This window comes from Lepidochelys kempii, chromosome 13, assembly GCF_965140285.1.
Source record: "Lepidochelys kempii isolate rLepKem1 chromosome 13, rLepKem1.hap1, whole genome shotgun sequence".
Lineage (NCBI taxonomy): Eukaryota > Metazoa > Chordata > Testudines > Cheloniidae > Lepidochelys > Lepidochelys kempii.
Genome location: NC_136392.1, coordinates 17,075,988 through 17,098,068, shown reverse-complemented (window position 1 = coordinate 17,098,068; position 22,081 = coordinate 17,075,988). Strand labels below are relative to the sequence as shown.

The following is a 22,081-nucleotide window of genomic DNA, read 5'->3' as shown; positions in this document are numbered from 1 at the left end:
AAGTAAATAAGGTTTTAAAAATGTTTAAGCAGCTTCATTTAAAATTAAAATGCAGAGCCCCCCAGACTGGTGGCCAGGACCTGGGCAGTGTGAGTGCCACTGAAAAATCAGCTCACGTGCCCCCTTTGGCATGTGTGTCATAGGTTGCCTTCCCCTGTCCTAGGAGAAGCAGGGGTTTCTGCCATTTGGATAATGACAGTTTATGGAGGGAGACGCCTTTTTACTTTCTGCACGTTGTAAAAACTCTTTTGGACAACTCAGAGAAGAGGGTACAATGACTCAAGTGTCAGCCTTGGCACATAAAAGCTTTCCTCAGTGTACATGAGAGTAGAGAGGTTGGGGGAAGAGTCTCTAAACCAGTGGTACTCAGACCAGGCTCACGAGCCGCAAGTGGCTCTTTAACATGCCTCCTATGGCTCTTTGCAGCATGCATTAAAACTAGGGCTGTCGATTAATTGCAGTTAACTCACGTGATTAATTTTTTTGAGTTAATCGCAGTTTTAATTGCACTGTTAAACAGAATACCAACTGAAATTTATTAAATATTTTGGATGTTTTTCTACATTTTCATACATATTGTATTGTGTTGTAATTGAAATTGAAGTGTATATTTTTATTACAAATATTTTCACTGTAGAAAAGGTATACAAGTACTGTAGTGCAAACTCTGTCATGAAAGCGCAACTTACAAATGTAGATTTTTTTTTGGTTACATAACTGCACTTAAAAACAAAACAATGTAAAATTTCAGAGGCTACAAATCCACTTAGCCCTACTTCTTGTTCAGCCAAATCGTTAAGACAAACATGGTTGTTTACATTTACAGGAGATAACGCTGCCCTCTTCTTATTTACGATGTCAACAAAGTGAGAACAGGCATTTGGCATGGCACTTTTGTTGCCAGCATTGAAAACTATTTACATGCCAGATATGCCAAACATTTGTGCACCCCTTCTTGCTTCAGCCACCATTCCAGAGGACATGCTTCCATGTTGATGACGTTTGTTAAAAAAAAATAGTGCGTGAATTAAATTTGGGACTGATCTCCTTGGGAGAAAATTGTATGTCCCCTGCTCTGTTTTACCCGCCCTCTGCCCTATATTTCCTGTTCTAGCAGTCTCAGATGATGACCCAGCACATGATGTTCATTTTAAGAACACTTTCACTCGAGACTGGACAAAACGCAAAGAAGGAACAAATGTGAGATTTCTAAAGACAGCTACAGCACTCGACCCAAAGTTTAAGCATCTGAAGTGCCTTCCAAAATCTAAGAGGGACAAAGCGTGGAGCATGCTTTCAGAAGTCTTAAAAGAGCAACACTCCGATGCGAAAACTACAGAACCCAAACCACCAAAAAAGAAAATCAGTCTTCTGCTGGTGGCATCTGACTCAGATAATGAAAATGAGCATCCATGAGTCCGCACTGCTTTGGATTGCTATCGAGCAGAACCCATCATTAGCATGGACGCACGTCCCCTGGAATTGTGGTTGAAGCATGAAGGCACATATGAACCTTTAGCGCATCTGGCACGTAGTTACCTTGCGACATCAGCTACAACAGTGCCATGAGAACACCTGTTCTCACTTTCAGGTGACATTGTAACGAAGAACTGGGCTGCATTATCTCCTGCAAATGTAAACAAACTTGTTTGTCTGAGTGACTGGCTGAACAACAAATAGAACTGAGTGGTCTTGCAGGCTCTAAAATTTTACACTTTTATTTTTGAATGCAGGTTTTTTGGTACATAATTCTACATTTGTAAGTTCAACTTTCATGATAAAGAGATTGAACTACAGTACTTGTATTAGGTGAATTGAAAAATACTTCTGTTTTTTACAGTGCAAATACTTGTAATCAAAAATAAATATAAAGTGAGCACTGTTCACTTGGTATTCTGTGTTGTAATTGGAACAATATATTTGAAAATGCAGAAAACATCCAAAAATATTTAAATAAATGGTATATTATTGTTTAATCACAATTAGTTTTTTAAATTGCTTGACAGCCCTAATTAAAACACTAATTTAAATATTAACTAATCTTTTATTATACTAACCAATTAAGTTATCAACTTGCAATAAGTTATTAACTTATTTGCTGTGAGAATATAATATAAAAATCCGTAACACTACGGATAAATGAAACAATGAATTCGCACTACTGTGGCTCTTTTGGGTAATGTTGATCATTAATTTAGCTCCTGAACCACTGAGGTCTGAGGGCTAGTCTACACAAGCACCTCTGCAGTGGCAGCACTTCAACATGTCTTATGGCGTCATGGCAGAGCGCTGGGAGAGCTTGAGTGCTGGGAGGGGCATAGCTCCCAGCGTTGGTGCACTGTTTACACTGGTGCTTTACAGCACTGAAACTTTCTACGCTCAGGGGGGTGTTTTTTCACACCCCCGAGTGAGAAAGTTGCAGTGCTGTAAATTGCCAGTGTAGACAAACCCTGAGTATCACTGCTATAAACCATGCAGTCCCAAGCTTTGCCTTGAGCAGAATTCTATTTCTCAGCACTTCTGAGGATGCTCACACCCTTATTTCAAGAGGCTGTTTTCCTTATAGCCTAGGAGCCCTGAGTGATAAGTGTCTTCCTCTGTGACTGGAATGTTCCTGACATCTAAGATCATTACTCTACTTTACCTCTGCCCCAGAGGGCAATCACCCCTTTTCACCTCAGGTAAGATGTTGTATAGTATTTTGAGGGTGAAGCATTATGCAAATACTATGTATTTGTCATTATATCCCCCAACCCTTTAATCAAGTTTCTTGCGGGCTACAAGAAAAATTCATTTTCATTAGTCTTTTCATTGTCAGATCTTCAGTTCCCTTTTGCCAGTTTGTATCACAATTCTAATGAGATTTAAAATGTTTGTATTCATTTTTGGAGCTTGAATAGAGGGGAAAAAAACTTAGACTGTTTGAAAGTAGAGGAAAAATGCAGGTCAAATTAACCCAACACAGGTAAATGATTTAAACAAGAGTATTTAAAAGTGATACAAGGCTCCCTGAGGCAGTGAAATGGAAAAGCTATAAAGACTGATGAAAATACTAACAAGTTAAGCAAAGATGGCATCTGTGATGGGTTGGATCACAGAAACCCACTTGGGGCTGGCAACTGATGTGCCAAGACTACTTCTGCCCTTGCTTTCTCTGCCAGCTTGGGACTCCAGCACCTTATCTCACTGAGTCAGACATGCCAGTCTGCTCCAACACTGACCCAAAGTCTGAACCACATGCCCCAAAGCTGCTGACTTAACTGAAAGCAACTTAAGCATTCCTGTCTTTAACACTCAGATGCCCAACTCCCGATGGGGTCCAAACCCCAAATAAATCCGTTTTACCCTGTACAAAGCTTATACAGGGTAAACTCATAAATTGTTTGCCCTCTATAACACTGATAGAGAGGTATGCACAGTTGTTCCCTCCCCACCACCCCGCTCAGGTATTAATACATACTCTGGGTTAATTAGTAAAAAGTAAAAAGTGATTTTATTAAATACAGAAACTAGAATTTAAGGGGTTCCAAGTAGTAACAGACAGAACAAAGTGAATTATCAAGTAAAATAAAATAGAATTCGCAAGTCTATGTCTAATGTGGTAAGAAACTGAATACAGATTAAAAACTTCATCCTTAGAGGAATTCTAGTAAACTTCCTTTTACAGACTAGTCTCCTTCTAGTCTGGGTCCAGCAGTCACTCACACCCCCTGTAGTTACTGTCCTTTGTTCCAGTTTCTTTCAGGTATCTTTGGAGGTGGAGAGGCTCTCTCTTTAGCCAGCTGAAAACAAAATGGAGGGGTCTCCTCAGGGTTTAAATAGACTTTCTCTGGTGGGTGGACACCCCTCACTCCCCCTGTGTAGATCCCAGCTACAATATGGAGTTTTGGAGTCACATGTGCCAGTCACATGTCCATGCATGACTCAGAACTTACAGGTAGCAGCCATGGGTCACATGCTACCTTGAACATCCACAAGTAGACTTCCTATGTGGATTTGAGCATTCCAAGATCCATTGTTCGTTAAGTGTTTCTTGACTGGGCACTTAATTTGCACATTCCTTTCTCAAGAAGCTGACCAAATGCTTTACAAAGGCTATTTAAAAATCAAGCCAGTACACAGCCAATATTCATAACTTCGAATACAAAAATGATACATGCATACAAATGGGATTAATAGATTCAGTAGATCATAACCTTTACAGAGATGTGTCACATGGCATATGTAGCATAAAACATATTCCAGTTATGTCATATATACATTCATAAGCATATTTCCATAAAGCCTTATGGGGTGTGTGGAAGTATAACATTGTATAAGTATAACGTTGTATAAGGGGACATGCTGGATACATTGTATATGAGAGGGCATGCCAAAACATGTTACAAAGTATCTGAGGGAGCACATGTAGGGACAGTTAGCTTTTGAATGGAGAAGGAATTAAGATAGAGCCAGCATGTCTAAGAAGCAGGCATCAGAATGGAAGGTGTGAAGGGCAATTAGTTAAGTTAACTGGAAGCTGTTAAAGGAAATTGTTAAGGGTGGCAGGTAATTGAAGATACGTGACTGGTCTCAGGGATCTCGAAGGGTGGTGACTAAAATCTTTTTCTTCTTTTGTCTGTAACTTCTCTGTAACTTGTTCTCCAAAAAACTGTATAAATTAAAAGACAAGCCCCACTCGGGGGGCTCACTTCTAAATGTATTAGCAGAGCAGCTTTGCTAATAAAACAGAGTGGTCTGATAAATTGTGAGTCTGAGTCAAACTTTGACAGGTGCAGTGTCATAGCATCATTCATTAAAAAGGAGGCCCTCAGCACAAGGGTGAGCAGTAAACCAACAAAATACCTCTGAACCAAAGGACAAGGATTGAAGACCATACATTTTTGTAACAAGCAACTGGCTTTCTAATAGCAACATACAGCACAAAGGCTTAACTTGGAAAACAAAGGTTGGCTCATACCAGGAAGCTCCAAAGCTTATTATGCACGCAATCAGTCACTGAGAGCTCAGGTTAGAAAGGTTACTCTAGGGCAGTGGTTCTACTGTGCCCCTTTCTGAGTCTGATTTGTCCTGCATACCCCCAAGTTTCACCTCACTTAAACTACTAGCTTACAAAATCAGACAAAAATACAAAAGTGTCACAGCGTTCAGTTATTATGGAAAAAATGCTTACTTTTTCAATTTTACCATATAATTATAAAATACATTGATTGGCATATAAATACTGTACATACAATTCAGAGCAGCATTAACAAGTCATTGTATAACATTTTAGTTTGTACGGACGTCACTAGTGCTTTTTATGTAGCCTGCCATAAAAACAGGTAAACATCTAGAGGAGTTGACATACCCCCAGAAGACCTCAGTGTACTTCCAGGCACTAGGGAACTGCACCCACATTCCCCAATACAAAGATCTAAATTGAGGATATATCTACACTGCAAGCACTACAATGGCCCAGCTACAGCACTGAAACTACACCACTGTACCCCTCAAGAGATGGTAGTTAGTTGATGGCACAATTCTTCCATCAACCTAGCTGCGTCTACAGTGGGGGTTAGGTCGACCTAATAATGGTCATGTCGGTAAGGCTGAGTTTGTCACGGAGATCATGGATTCCCTGACTTTCCATGACTTCTGCAGCAGCCGGTGTGCCTGGCGTGGGGGCTGCCTGAGTAGCTCAAGCAGACTGAGCCAGTCGCATTGGCCACAAAGTCTCAGGCCACTGTGCCCTGCCCCCCCTGCCTCCAGCAGCAGGAGTTTGGGTGTGGGAGGGGGCTCAGGGCTGGGGCACAGGAGGGGGTGAGGGCTCTGGGTGGCGCTTACCTTGGGGGGGCTCCTCAGAAGCAGTGACATCCCACTCCTCAGCTCCTAGGCGGAGGCATGGCCAGGCAGCTCTGAACACTGCCTCCGCCTGCAGCCACCACTCCCGCAGCTCCTATTGGCCGCAGTTCCTGGCCAAGGGGAGCTGTGGAGCCAATGCTGCCCAGCCACACCTCTGCCAAGGAGCTGAGAGGGATGTCACCGCTACCGGGGAGGTGGGTGTCCGTCTGTCCCCAGACCACGACACACACACCCCACGAGCACCTGCGGTGCCCCCCAGGCTGCTCCCCCCCCCCAAGATTTAGTCAGGGGTAATTAGTACAAATCATGGACAGGTCAGAGGCTGTGAATTTTTGTTTACTGCCTGTGACCTGTCCATGACTTATTAAAAATACGCATGACTAAAACCATGGGCAGCAGGTATAATAGGCCAGGAGAGAATCTGCCTCCCCAGCGCTGCCGCTGGACCCCTGGTTGCAGGGTTTGGCAACAAAGATTTTGCTTTATTATGCTGCATGCAGATTCTGGGACTGCCTCCTCAGCCACCCTGCTGGGGCCAGGGCGCCCATCCTGCAGCCAATATAGTGGCTAATGCCAGGTGCCCCAGGGAGAATGAACAGAACAGGTAATCATCAAGTCATCCATTCCCTGTCCCACATTCCCAGCTTCTGGCAAACAGAGGCTAGGGACACTTCAGAGCACGATTTGCATCCCTGTCCAACCTGGCTAATAACCATTGATGGACCTATCATAACTATTCAGTATGATTTCAATAGCTCTTAACTAAGATTTTATTCTCTCTTGCTACAAAAAGATTCTAGAGTCCATAAAAAGCTTTGTTATACAGGTACGGTAAGCCTTAAAAGTCTGGTTTCAGAGTAGCAGCCGTGTTAGTCTGTATCCACAAAAAGAAAAGGAGTACTTGTGGCACCTTAGAGACTAACAAATTTATTTGAGAATAAGCTTTCATGAGCTACAGCTCACAAGTCTGGTGAACAAGAGGAGCAAGCAGTGCAACAGGACTATCATTGAGGCTATAAGGAAGGATAGGTAGTACTACAACAACTAAAGAATGGCTTCCTTAGGCTTGGTCTTAACATGCAAGAAAAATTAAATATAGGAAGACTAGGTCTACATTTGGTTGCAATACAATTTGTATTAAAAAAAAGTCAAGCAGAACTGATTTCCCTGAACATTAGTCTGCAATTGTGAAACTTTAAAATTTAGCTATTTACATTCTAATGTATTGTTAAAATTAAGGATATTTGGGGCTTACTGTTTTTAAGGAAGTATTTGTAATAATACTTTGCCCACCTGTCAAAGGATACATTTAAAAACATTTGCTGAGCACTGGGAGATGACATTATCTCTGATTTATGCAGGGTGAAGATGACATACACAGAGAATAAGTAATTTCTCCAAAGTCACACAGCAAAGCAGAGCTGGGATTAGAAGGCCGATGTGCCAACTCCAGAGCATCTTTAAAATCAGATCATACTCACTCCCCCTACCATCTGGCCCACATACTTTTTGAGTCATAGGTCCGAATGCCTCTGGTATTCAGGGATTTGTAGGTGCTTCTAATTCCTTTTGTTAGGGAAAATTTGTTGTGCATTGAAAATCACTGACAAGAGACTAAAAGAGTTTCCCAGGCCTTAGAGGTGCATCATACAAAAGGATGTGTAACTGATTTCCCTTTACAGATCTGTGACCTGGGGGCTCTGTTCAGTACGGTAAAGCTGCAACCCTTCAACTCAGTGATTTTGGTGGCAAAATGGTAGGTGGTGGACATTAGTGACAGTTCCACTTTCAGGTGCAAAACATCAAAGCAGACTGAACATTAGGGAAGTGAAGTACTGTGGTTCCTTCTCTTCCCTTTCATAGGAAGCACACAACAGGCAGCATGCTAACTACTCAGTTTCAGAGTAACAGCTGTGTTAGTCTGTATTCGCAAAAAGAAAAGGAGTACTTGTGGCACCTTAGAGACTAACCAATTAGTCTCTAAGGTGCCACAAGTACTCTTTTTCTTTTTACTCCGTTTAAGATACTTATCCACATCATGCTCAAAGTCGTAGAAGGTGGGTTTTAGATATACCTCTTTTTGTGCAGTTTTTAGTTTAGAAGCATTAGGAGATAGGAACAGTTCTGTGACTTGTACAGCACCATGCTATTTGCTGATTCTGAACAAATGATTAAGAGAGCCTTTATTTCAGTATGCCATACTCACTGGAAATAGTTCCATCAGGTTTTGTGAGTAGTAAGAACAAATAAGCATAGGACCCAATGTCTACTTCCTGCTTAAAACACAGAGGCTTGTCCAGTTTACTGAGTATTCTGTTTTTTCCCTGTTCCATTTAATAGGTTAGATGAGGGGTCGGCAACCTATGGCACGCGTGCCAAAGACAGCACACGAGCCGATTTTTAATGACACGCTGCTGCCTGCCGGGTCCCAGCCAGCTGCCGAACCCAGGCCGGGACCCCGGCAGGCAGCAGCATGCCATTAAAAATCCTGCCCGCCCCAGCCTGCTCTTCTCCGCACCCCCGCCCCTCCTGCGGGGGCAGGGTGAAGAAGCTTGGTCCTGCCAGCTGCTATTGCAGGGCAGGAGAGCTCACCCTCCCTCGCCTCTTCCCCCAGCATGCGGGGTTCCTGCCCCACCTCCTCTCCCTCCCTGCCACCCATCAGCTGATGGCCCTTGCGGGGGAGGGGGAGGAGCGGAGCTGCAACCCACTCGCTGCTTTGGGGAGGAAGCAGAGAAGAGGTGGGGACGGGGCTGTGGGGACGGGTGTGTGTGTGTGTGTGTGTGTGGAATCGGCATATCACCTCCAGCCCCCTGCCGTAAGTCGCTCTGGGCACGGCGCTGGGAGCACCCCCATGACCTTAGCCCACCCCCCCAGCCCTCTGCCCTGACCCCTGCACCCGCCTCACACACCCCCAGCCCTGACTCCTGCACTCCCCCCACATACCCAGCCCCCCATGCCCTAACTCCTGCACCCTCATACATCCGCAGCCCCCTTCCCAGACGCCTGCACCCCCCACACATACCCAGGCCCCTCACACCCCATGCCCTGACTCTTGCACCCCCCACATTCCCACCCCCCACCCCTCGCACCAAATGGGAGCTCCTGCCCCCCCTCCCCCCCACACTCCTCACACCAAATGGGAGCTGCCCTGGTAAGCACTCCACACCCAAACCTCCTACACCCCAGCCCCCAGCCTGATCCTTCACCTCCAGCCCTGTGCTCAGTGCACTCCCACCCTCAGCTCAGTGCAGAGAGAGAGGAAGAGAATGGGCTAGAACCAGTGAGAAGGTAGGTACCCACTCTATGCGGGCAGGGCCAGGATCCCAGACCAGCAGCGGGCCGGCCCGCTCGGCCCGCTGCCGCCGGCCCGCTGCCGCCGGCCCGCTCGGCCCGCTGCCGCCGGCCCGCTCGGCCCGCTGCCGCCGGCCCGCTCGGCCCGCTGCCGCCGGCCCGCTCGGCCCGCTGCCGCCGGCCCGCTCGGCCCGCTGCCGCCGGCCCGCTGCCGCCGGCCCGCTCGGCCCGCTGCCGCCGGCCCGCTGCCGCCGGCCCGCTCGGCCCGCTGCCGCCGGCCCGCTCGGCCCGCTGCCGCCGGCCCGCTCGGCCCGCTGCCGCCGGCCCGCTCGGCCCGCTGCCGCCGGCCCGCTCGGCCCGCTGCCGCCGGCCCGCTCGGCCCGCTGCCGCCGGCCCGCTCGGCCCGCTGCCGCCGGCCCGCTGCCGCCGGCCCGCTCGGCCCGCTGCCGCCGGCCCGCTGCCGCCGGCCCGCTCGGCCCGCTGCCGCCGGCCCGCTCGGCCTGCTGCCGCCGGCCCGCTCGGCCTGCTGCCGGTCTGGGGTTCTGGCTGCCAGCTCCTTGCCAGCCAGGGCACTGGCTGCAGGCCCTGCTCAGCTTGCTGCCAGCCTAGGTGAATGGCACCTCAGGCCGGCACTGAGCTGAGCGGGCCGGCGGCATAAGATCAGCATTTTAATTTAATTTTAAATGAAGCTTCTTAAACATTTTGAAAACCTTGTTTACTTTATGTACAACAAGAGTTTAGTTATATAATATATAGACTTATAGAGAGACCTTCTAAAAAACGTTAAAATGTATTACTGGCACGCGAAACCTTAAAGTGAATAAATGAAGACTCGGCACACCACTTCTGAAATGTTGCTGACCCCTGGGTTAGATGATGCATAACCTAGTAGAAGCTGCAAGATAAGACACTGTTGACTTTCATGAGATTGCAGCAAGAATCCTTAAGACTGTCCCAGCAGCTACCATCTCATGGAAAACTGAAGTAAGAAAAACAAGTTTGTTTAAATCTGAGATGGCTGATTGTCATTTCAGATATTAACCCCTTTGGTAAAATGATTAGCGAGATACCTGTCCAGAGAACAGGCTGTAATGCCAACATGCTAAATGCAAAGAGAAGCCACAATGGTTACCACCACCTGATCTTATGGGAAGACAGCCTACTTTTCAGCATCTGAATGCCAATACTGGAAATGACTCATCACCATTCAAAATGCTGCCATTATTAGGGACCTTAAAATTATCCAAAACCGGGACATGCGATCTGTTCAGCTAATCATGGAGTCAGATTACAGGAAGCCATATTAAGCACTGCAGTCTTTATACATATAAAGCTCTTAAACAACTTCAATGTGAGTCATGGTTGCTCTGCATGTCGTGAGCAAGCCCAAAGGTAGCCATGTTTAAGTCTTCAATAAGGAATTCTTGAACTGCACTCAAACTTCCCCCAATAGAAGTTATTAGCTTCCAAGTAGAGTTTCAAAGTTATTGGTTTTGACCTATAAAATGCTGAGTAATTTGGGACTTTTCTACTTAGACTGTTTCTCTCCATGCAAAACTGTCACAGCTATGATCAGCAGAAGAACTCAAGATACCAGATATCCTGTTGCTGTTTTGTCTACAAAAGAATGCACGTATGTACACATGCAGTTGCAGTGCGCTTGTTCAGGTTGAACTATGCTTCAGCTGTGCAGTAATTCTTCTTGGAACGAGATCTTGTTGATCTAATGCAGCGGTAGTCTAAAATAGGCAGACCCCCATGGGCCAAATCGAGATCACTAGATACTTCTGAATGGACTCTGAAATCTTTTACACTTATTATCATTGTGGTTGTTTTATTATTTTCTCAAGTCTGGACATTGACTATACCCGTCCTAGAAATTTAGACCTTGACAAAAAATTACTGACTATCCCTGATCTAATGGATTATGCAGGATTATTACTATTAAATTATGTTTGCAGAGTGCTTTTCATCTCATAGCAGCACTAAGTAATTTACAAGCTATACTTATACCAAAGGTGGCAAACAACTGACATACAACATGTTGCATGACAATGGAGGGAGAGAGATGCTAGCTAAGGTCAGCAGCCCCCACTTTTATAACTATTGCTAGGGGATCTTTTGCTGTCCATGGATCTCAGTTTACCAAGTTACTAGGCTGAAGGGCCAACTTGTCTGGGATTTATAAATATGGATCCAGATTTATCAAACTTTAGTCTTGGCACCATTTAAGGTATCCAACTGCAGTTAGAAATTCCCACTCCGATGAAGTGAGCTGTAGCTCACGAAAGCTTATGCTCAAATAAATTGGTTAGTCTCTAAGATGCCACCAGTACTCCTTTTCTTTTTGCGAATACAGACTAACACGGCTGCTACTCTGAAACCACTCTTGAGATGTGACAGTATGGTAGACCTCAGAGAGAGACAGCCTTAAAAGCTTATAACAAAAGGAAAGAATGGCTATGGCCTCAGAACTACAGACACAAGTTTTTGCTACGAAACTAAAGATGGATAGGAATAGCTTTAACTGTGAGTCAAAACCCAATTACATAGTCAATGCTGCAGGCTACCTTTAATAACTTTTCAGTTGTCATTTTAGTAGCCCTTCTAACAAAGAAATAGAATAACTTCTCATGGGAAATGAATTTAACTTCACTGTAATGATATACCAACAGCAGGTAACTTTCCAGTTCAGAGGCTTATTAGGAAGAGGTCCTGAACAACTATTCCTGCTAACCAGTCTATGCAAGAAGGGATAAGAGTCCAGTGACAGTCACTGTCTGTTAGCATGTTCCTGAAATAGGAAGATGAAAGAAATGCTTCCTTTAGTGTATCATTGTTGGAGGAAACAGCAAGAACATCTAGTCTGTTTTATTAATGCACTCAGCAGCAGACGGTATGAAGATAAAGATACAGCAGGAACTGCTAGACAACAGCTAGGAGGGGCTGGGGAATTCAAGTTAACAGACAGCAACCTGAGAGAATCAAAGAGGTAGGTTCACACACTACAGAAACAGTTATCAGCTTGGAACACTGGGGCCCGATGTTTCCTGATAAGACAATCTTCCTAGACTATTATTAAAAAAAACCCCAAACCACCACCAACATAAAAGCATGCAGTATGGTTTAGGGGCTCTCATACAAACCTCTGTTTCTACAGTATATGACATTCTTTCTGATTTGTAAGTAGGCCTGAAAGCCTTGTTTATGCATATGGACCACTTCTGAATTAACAAAAAATATTCTAATCAAGCTATGTTAACTTTTTCAGGAAAACTAGGGTTTATGGAATGCTATTCACCTGCCTTCCAGAATGTAATTGGTGACCAATCCCAACTGTCATCTAGGGACAAGTCTGAGAGCAAGCTCCAGAAATTATTGACCCTAAGAGTATACGCTCTTCAGGGCAAGGGCCATCTTTTTCTTACATGTTTGTTAAGCTTCTAGCACAACAGGACCCTGATCCATCACTGTGGCTCCTTGGCACTACCGCAGTACAAAGATTGAACACGGCTTTTGGAAATAATGTATAGCTGAAAATATTACAGCAAATATTGCACTCAGCAGTACACATGCAATATGCTAAAGAATGTGAAAAACAAAGCTCTTAAATAATTAGTTTTATTAATACTAATGTGTATTACAGTAGCATAGAAGCTCCAATCATGATCAGGACACCGTTGTTTTTGTACACTGACTAGTACAGATAGACATGTTCCCTGCTGCAAAGACCTTGCAATGTGGCTTAAGAGAGACAAACGGATGTAATAACCAGAGCCTTCTCTACAGCGAATCTTTTGTTAAACTCTTCCAGCAACATTCTACCCCCAGTGCAGCTCCACTGGGGGTTGCTGTGGTGAGAGCTTTTACCAAAGCTCAGCACAGACAAAGCCTTAAATAACTCTGAAATTCCTATGACTGTTAGGCTACCAAGAGCACAAAGTGGGCACTGAGCAATTAGGAGGCTGGATTTTTTTTTTTTTTACATTTTCCCTCCCCATATTGTACATGCAAAGATACACCAGCAATTCTACTGGCCCTCTACCTAATTTAGGTAAGAAAAAAGTATTCCCCAACTATGCAGACTGCAAAAACATGCAGTTTTATGGGTCTTGAATTTATATTCGAGAACAAATGCTTATTCTTAAATGTGGTAACATTGGTATTAGCCCTTTATCTACCATTTATTAATAAGTTATTCCTTGCTGAACTATTTGTAGCACTAGCTAGGCTAAAAATTAACAGTGCAGAGGCACCACACACAATTACAAAACATTTACCCAGAACTGGCAAGTTTTCCAACTGCACATGCCTGGATTGACTGGAGAAAGATTAGACATTATAAAGTATCGCTTAACCAGAAATTGAGTATTGAGTGTTTCTCTCTATATACTATCTCAGAAATGTGAAATTATTTTGAGGCTTCAAAAGAGGAGGATTTGTAGATTTTAAGACTAGAAGGGACCATTATGATCATGTAGACTGATGTCCTGCAAAACACAGGCCATAGAATAAAAACAACTAGGCATCCTTGTGGCACCTTAGAGACTAACAAATTAGTCTCTAAGGTGCCACAAGGACTCCTTGTTGTTTTTGCAGATTCAAACTAACAGGACTGCCACTCTGAAACCTGAGACCATAGAATGTCACACAGGAATTCCTGCATCCAGCCTATACCTTCTGGTTGAGTTACAGCCTTTTGTTTTTGTTTTTAAACCAAAGATTTCCATTCTTGGTTTACAATCTTCAGGTGATGAAGAATGTACTACAACCCACAGTAAATTATTCCAGTGGTTAACCGGGATGATTTAACTTCAAGAGAACTAGCTTCTAAAATACATACTGTTCATTTGAGTGTACCTTTCATCCATGGACCTCAAAGTTGCATACACTAAATCTCAACCTCTCTGATGTAGCTGAGTTGTTTTATGATTAAACATATAAACTGGGAGCCAGAATTCTAATCCTAGCTCTGGTACATACTTGATGTGTGACCCCAGGTAAGTAATCCCCCCAAGGGTAAACTATGTCCTGGATCTTCCATCTACAAGATGAAGGAATAACAACTCCTTGCCATAAATTAGTATGATCATACAGTGCTATGAAGGTGTAAGGTTGCTGTGTTTAACATATTAGTAGCGAAGTGAATACTGTCATTTTCTGAATGACGAACAGGCACATAATTTAAACAACTTGTCTACTGTCACTACCAAGCCAGTCAGAAATAAAATCCAGTCCTGATTCCCAGTCTCCTGCTATAATTACTAAACCTTTTCTCACAAAAAGTGACACGCCTGGGAGAAAAATAATATGGAGCACATCAAACATTTGCCTAAATTAATGATTACCCTTCCTAGCAAGATTCTGATCCTCTTATTTTAAAGTAATTAGAGCTCATGAAGAGATGCAATTCCACATTAGCCTGTCTCTTGTTTACATTCCTTCCCTCCCGCTTCACAACTATGCAGATGTCATTGTCTCTCCATTTACTGTAATCAATCAAGGAGAGAGTTAAGAAACCAGACTAACTTCTTGCTAGGGACTCTCTTTCCCCAGGGCCAGTAACACTGTCTCTAAGAGGAAGGAATACATTAGCTGCGGATTAGGACTTATGGGCATTACACAGTTAAGTCTATAATGCTACAGACTTTCTCTTCAATGAGCCGAGTACCAATATCAGTAACCAACACCTTATCTCTTCTTAACGGGGCATCACCTACAGACTTGTTGAGAACCTGAACCCTAGCAAATGCTTACAGTTCAGCATGCAGGAAACAACAGCAAGAGCCATGTCAGAGTCCCAACCACCACCTCAGAACTGCTTTTACTTTTTAAGACCTTTATAAATCCCGGTCATTCACTGAGCACTGATTCCTCACTATCCTTAGGCAAAGTGGGATCTTTACTTAATTTACAGAGCCATCTGCTTTCAATAAACAAGTTTCTGGGGAGAAAAGGAGGGATCCATGCTCTTCATTAAATGCAAGAGATCCAGCTAGTTAGTTCCTGTGATGTTGCAGTCTATGTGATTTTATAAAAATATGCTAATGAGTGTGAATATAATGTAACTGGAATGTGCTTCATGCAAAAGGTCTCTTGTAAGGTATCATTACAAAGCTTATAATCTACTGAGTGTGGTCATCCTATTTGTAAAAAGAAAAGGAGAACTTGTGGCACCTTAGAGACTAACCAATTTATTTGAGCATAAGCTTTCGTGAGCTACAGCTCACTACAGTATCCATCCGATGAAGTGAGCTGTAGCTTACGAAAGCTCATGCTCAAATAAATTGGTTAGTCTCTAAGGTGCCACAAGTACTCCTTTTCTTTTTGCGAATACAGACTAACATGGCTGTCACTCTGAAACCCATCCTATTTGTATGACTGTATCATTCTTGTACCTGAAACTAGAAATATGAAATATAACTCTGAGGGCCTACTGTAATTATGCAAAGTGTGGGCCATTAATGGTGGTTTGGAATCTTGATGGCTCCCATTAACCAGGATTACTGACTGTAGATGGCATCCAATGAAGTGAGCTGTAGCTCACGAAAGCTTATGCTCTAATAAATTTGTTAGTCTAAGGTGCCACAAGTACTTCTTTTCTGTTTTACTTGTAAGTCTTCCTGTATACATGTGTGCTGGCAAGTGGGTAATGGAAGTCTTACAGTGACATGTGATCATGGCACCTGAACTGGAATCCATCTTTAACCTAGTGCTTTTCCATTGAGAAGGAGGGTTGGAACCCAGAGGGACAAAGGAATCCCGCCTTATGCAAAAGATATATAAGTGGGTAGATCAGAAAAAGAGGGCGGACATCATGAGGAATCCCCTAGCTACCATCTGAGCTGGAATAAGGGCTGTACCAGGGGAAAGGATTGTGCCCAGACTAGGAAGGTGTCCAGTCTGTGAAAGAAACTTATTGAAACATCTCTAAGGGTGAGTTTTTACCTGTATTTAGTTTTATTACTGTATTAGACAGACTTGTGTGTTTTATTTTATTTTGCTTAGTAATTCACTTTGTTCGGTCTGTTACTACCTGGAAACACTTAAACCCTACTTTCTGTAATTAATAAAATCACTTTTTAGTTATTAACTAACCCAGAGTATGTATTAATACCGGGGGGGGGGGAGGGAGGAGGAGAGAACAGCTGTGCATCTCTATCAGTGTTATAGAGGGCGAACAATTTAGGAGTTTACCCCGTATAAGCTTTATACGGGGTAAAACGGATATATTTAGGGTTTGGACCCCATTGGGAGTTGGGCTTCTGAGTGTTAAAGACAGGAACACTTCTTAACTTGCTTTCAGCTAAGTCTGCAGCTTTTGGGGCACGTGGTTCAGACCCTGGGTCAGTGTTGGAGCAGACTGGCATGTCTGGCTCAGCAAGACAGGGTGCTGGAGTCCTAAGCTGGTAGGGAAAGCAAGGGCAGAAGTAGTCTTGGCACACCAGGTGGCAGTCCCAAGGGGGTTTCTGTGAGCCAAACAATCACAGTAAACAAGTTCTGGGGAGAAAAGGAGGGATCCATGTTCTCCATTAAATGCAAGAGGTCCATCTAGTTAGTTCCAACTACCACCCCATTCCTCAGGCCAGGTGGTGGCAAGAGTGCCACTGAGGCAAAAACCTTTTAAGAGAGCACCAAATGCCACTAAAGGAATGCTCAGGTCAATCCAGTCAGCCTCAATAGATCTAAGAAGGGGTCTCCTGAACTCCTGGACCAGGGGAGGGTGTATGTAGAACATCATTCATTCCCCTCCCCGAAACAAGCAAGCACCACGTTTTTAGACAGTCTTTCAGTTTCACCTTCAAGTTCCAGATACCAAGAAAATCATACAGGAGGGGAAGCTAAATTTGAGCTATTTTCTGCACTTCTTCAAAATAAAACCACTACATTTATTCACATGGTGTTTCTAGCTGTGTTGACCTTTGCAGGCCCAAAATTCAGACACTCTGGAGCAGGCTGCTACATTCAGGGAAGAATAGACAACAGAAATCATTTTAAAAAAAAATTAAGCCACTATCTATATCACATTCAATTTAAAGAAAAATAGCATTTGGACTTGTTAGTCCTTTAAATTAGAAAAAGATTATCTATGCCCAGGAGAGATTACAAATTATTTTTAGCCTGGAAGATTTTAGCAGACTAATGGGTTTATCTGGTTTGGTGGATTAAATAAAGCCCTACCATACAATCCAATCCTAGCTTTCTAACCAAGTTTTAGCACCCCAACCATAAGAATTAAACAGTGTATGGCATGCACTAATTTGGGACATTCCACATTTCTCAGACAGGAGTAAGATACTTGATATACTTCTCAGCAGTGCAGTTTCAATTCACTACTGGTGAAGATTAAATGAATCTAAGATGTTAGCACAACAAAGTAGGAGCTGTGGCTGCAACTGAACTATTCTTATGGAGGCCAAATATTTGTGTTTCTGGTCTGTAGTTAGATAATAGGTGTCTTGCCCCTATCAGGGGTCTACGTTTAATTCAAATTCTGATTAAGTTCCTTTACCTAATGAGAAAAGTATAGACTTAACTGATTAACATTCAAGTCTCATGCAAGAATGTTAAAGTTAATAATGCAAAAGGAAAGCACACACCCTAAATTCTCCAGTTCAAGTGCAAGTCTTGCCGTTATTTTTTTTTTAAAAAACATGGAAATTGAACATATTTGCTCTACAGTCACTGAAACACAAATGGGACCTCACAATGACATTTTTAAGAGTAGAACCAGGCCGTAAAAATATTTGAATATTCTTTCCATCTCCAAAACTTGGGTTGAAAAATTCTGTGCCAAAGCCAAAAGGGATTGTGAGACAGTGCACACAGCTTGGAGGGTTGCACTGTTTGCCTTCAGTGTGGCAAAATTGAAGAAAATTTGAGATTCAGCCTCTAACTTCAACATCCACTCAAAGTGCAGCAGCAGTCAAAAAAGCGAACAGAAGGTTGGAAATCATTAAGAAAAGGATAGATAAGACGACAGAAAATAGCATATTGCCCGTATATAAATCCATGGTACGCCCACATCTTGAAAACTGTGCGCAGATGTGGTCGCTCCATCTCAAAAATGGTATATTGGATTTGGAAAAGGTTCAGAAAAGGGCAACAAAAATGCTTAGGAGTATGGAACAGCTGCTGTATGAGGAGAGATAAATAAGACTGGGACTTTTCTGCTTGTAAAACAGATGACTAAGGTTTCAGAGTAGCAGCCGTGTTAGTGTGTATCTGCAAAAAGAACAAGAGTACTTGTGGCATCTTAGAGACTAAGGGGGGATATGATAGAGGTCTATAAAATCATGACTGGTGTGGAGAAAGTAAATAAGGAAGTGTTATTTACTCTCTCATAACACAAGAACTAGAGGCCACCAAACAAAATTAATAGGCAGCAGGTTTAAAACAAAAAAAGGAAGTATTTTTTAAACACACAACATGCAGTCCACCTGTGGAACTCCTTGCCAGAGGATGTTGTGAAGTCCACGACTATAACGGTTCAACAACGAACTAGATAAATTCATGGAGAATAGGTCCATCAATGGCTATTAGCCAGGATGGGCAGGGATGGTGTCCCTAGCCTCTATTTGCCAGAAGCTGGGAAAGGGCAACAGAGGATGAATCACTTGATTACCCCTTCTGTTCATTCCCTCTGGGGCACCTGGCATTGGCCACTGTCAGAAGACAGGATACTTGGCTAGATGGACCTCTGGTCTGACCCAGTATGGCTGTTCTTATATTCTTATGTTGTGGTTCATATGCAGTAACAACACTATTCCTATTTCACAGAAACATGTTTATTCCCTAAAAGCAATATAAAAATCTAAACAAAAAAATCTCCTTCCAAAGTGTCAAACCCTCATACTGGGGCTAAAGAGTTGAGACCCAACTGTGGCATGGAGCTCAAAATTTCATATAAGATTCTGATTTCAAGGCAGAGGCAATTAACCTAGTAAACCTTAGTATAGCTTCAAGGCTCCTTTATGGCAATGGGACTTTAACTTTGTTTATCTTAACTGCACCTAATGACTCATCCTCCCCTTATTTACTTTAGTCATTGTGAAACATGGTGAAAAATGAAAAGGAGTACTTGTGGTACCTCAGAGACTAACAAATTTATTAGAGCATAAGCTTTGGTGAGCTACAGCTCACTTCATTAGATGCAGTAAAGTGAGCTGTAGCTCACGAAAGCTTATGCTCTAATAAATTTGTTAGTCTCTAAGGTGCAACAAGTACTCCTTTTCTTTTTACGGATACAGACTAACACGGCTGCTACTCTGAAACCTGTCACGGTGAAAAATAAAAGTGACATTTCAATATGCATTTTTTTTCTAAATCTTTTCAGTCCTCCAGCTTGAAATTTGTTAAAAAGTTTCACTGTTGGATTCACACCACTTCTAATTTTTTGAAGGATTTATTTTATTTTTTAATCACATGGATGATTGTGCCAACATCTTGGTGCCCCTTGTCAAAAAAATGGGTCACTTATTTTTCACAATCTAATAGAAACTTCCTGTTGGGAAGACATTCCCCACAGAACATCAGAACTAAAACTGCAGAGTAAACCTATGACCCAAAACAATTTCAGACTTCTGGTCTACTTCACTACAGCAGATTTTCCTGTAAGCAAGGTCCACTATACTTATGGAAAGTTTAAAAAAAAAGTTTGGCTTCAAAACAAAAAACGCATTTAACAATGTATTGAGGTTAACAGACTAAGTTACTTCTAGATTTAAAATCAAATGATTGTGTCCCAAATGCAGTTACAAAAATCATACAAAGTACCCAGATGCTGCATAAGATTTCAGAGGAATTCTTATTGTCTGACATTATTAAAGACTGCAACTCTAACAAAACTGCTGCAACTGCTATAACAGGAGAAAGATGCAACCTTGATGCTCTAGTACTATACTTAAAAATAAAGGAAGGCTGTCCCCAGTTACTCCCTTTGCTAAAATGCAGTCAAATACTTTAGCTTGATAGCTAGTCTCAGAGCTGGCATTTTCAGGGATTTGATCCATTTCAAATAAGGCAATGAGCTTATCCCTTGATTAAATACATAGCATAATCCACCAAAATCTTGTTAGCTGAGAAGCAAGTCAATCGTCTTGCTAGTCATAGGTGGTGTTTTATTTTGCTGCCAGGAAAGCACGGAAGCCATCTTACTACTTGAAACTACACCTGAGAAAGTCACCTGCATATTACTGCAAAGGAGGAAGTGCTGAGCAAACAATTCTGAGCAGAAGTTTCAACGTTTACTAAAACACCACAATTCAGTGCATCTGCTCCAAGGAGGTTTAGATTGTGGATTTCTTTTATAATCCTACAAAATGTGATCTATATCTGCAAGAGACAGCAGTCAATGAAAAGATTCAGATTCATCTCAGCACAGGCAACATAGATTGCCTATAGACTACTTCCTTCAGTGACTGGGGTCTCAATGGCTCTTTGGTGTCTCTTAACTTGGTCAACATTAGGGATTCCACTGTTTACCTCTTAGTTAGGATTTCCAACCGATTCACTGAATACAATGAGGGGCAAAGGGGGACCACAATTTTATTGATAAAGAATGGGATTTTTATGGGCATGTAACTTTCAGCCTGATACTGTTCTCTTTCCAAGTATAAACTAATCAATACAGAAAGCAGCTGGTATTTAATAGAGGGGAAAACTGAAAGCAAAAATTATGCATTTTTAAGATAATCATCAGTAAGGCCTGTTCTCCACGTAAAAGCTGTACTGGTAAAAACTATGTTGGTTAGGGGCATGATTTTTTTTAATCAAAATGGTCATATCACTAAAAGCCCTGGTATGGACACAGTTGAACCAGTATAAAGATGCTTTATACCAGTGCAACATTCCCCTTCCTGTACATAAATAGCTATGATGTGTAAAACACCTTCATCCCAAGGACTGTGTTCACACTAGGAGAAGCGTACGGCTGTCTTGGTACAGTTAAAGCAGTTCAGCTTTCTAGTGTGGACAATGCCTAAGTCTTTCTCTTCTACCGCATTTACCAGAAACCCCAGGGATGCTGGTGTGCAAGCAGAGTTAGCTGACTCTTAGCTCCTCTTCCATGTTGTGAGGTGCATATAGGCTGAGGAGCAGGGAGACAGTCCACTCTGGGGATTCCAGTATCAGTCACGGACATTAAATAAATGATAAAACACAAACTCATAAAAGTCTGTTTTAAGCAATCTGACTAAAATCCCTCGCCCTCTCAGTTGCTTACCCTTCATTTCTTTGGCTCTTGTGAGGTCATCCTTTCAACAGTACACCAGTTAGGGTCTTCCAAACTGGACAAGATGGGTTTCTACTGGTAAAAATAATCACAAATTCTCTCTTTTTAAGCTTCTAAAGAAATAAGGCACAACCCCTCTTTTTCCCCCCTGCAGGTCACTTAACATGTTTTTAGCATCTCTGCCCTTACAGTACAATTCTATTCTGAACAGAGCTCCATGCTTCAGTAATTTCTGCAACAATGAACTCAGTTTACCTTCAAGAACCAAGCTGGGGTCTTTTCCTCTCACTCTTCACCAGCAAAGGTTCTGCAGGCCAAATTATGTCCTCTCTATCTGTCCCGTAAAGCTAATATCTTCATTGGGGCTGCACAAGCTATAATTGAGTGGAAATTAACAACCAACTCTATTGATCATGCAGAAGAAGGGGCAAAATCCAGTTCACTGACAGTTGTGTTGGCTCAGAAGAACTAGCAGAAATAATAAAAAGATAATGACTCACAACAATGTTGCACTAAGTCAGCAGATAATGTATTGATGCATGCATCAGTACCTAACAGATCTGTTGACAAAGGTACAAATTTGTTTATAAATTAAAGTCTGAAAGTAGCTAAACAGGCACATAGAGAATTAAATACTTTCAAAATAAGCACAGTATATTTTTTGAGGCCTCAGATAAATGAAGTGTAAGTTTCCCATCCAAAAGAAGGCTCTAT

The 22,081-nt window shown here is 42.7% G+C and overlaps 1 protein-coding gene across 3 annotated transcripts in view; it reads right to left on the bottom strand.

The window, feature by feature from the left end:
• Window positions 1-22,081, bottom strand: part of B4GALT5 (beta-1,4-galactosyltransferase 5) — a 65,866-nt gene that overhangs the window by 23,047 nt on the left and 20,738 nt on the right. The window contains exons 2-3 of one of the 3 annotated variants that reach the window (XM_073309461.2): window positions 21,623-21,835; window positions 21,359-21,442 (exon numbers count right to left, since the gene is read on the bottom strand). The exons of 1 other annotated variant lie outside the window; for it this stretch is intronic. In XM_073309461.2, coding sequence (XP_073165562.1) covers window positions 21,359-21,365 — 7 coding nt within the window. In that variant the 5' untranslated portion in view covers window positions 21,366-21,442; window positions 21,623-21,835. Of the gene's footprint in view, window positions 1-21,358; window positions 21,443-21,622; window positions 22,080-22,081 lie in introns of those variants that run through there. One more of the 3 variants, XM_073309462.2, reaches the window with a different exon arrangement.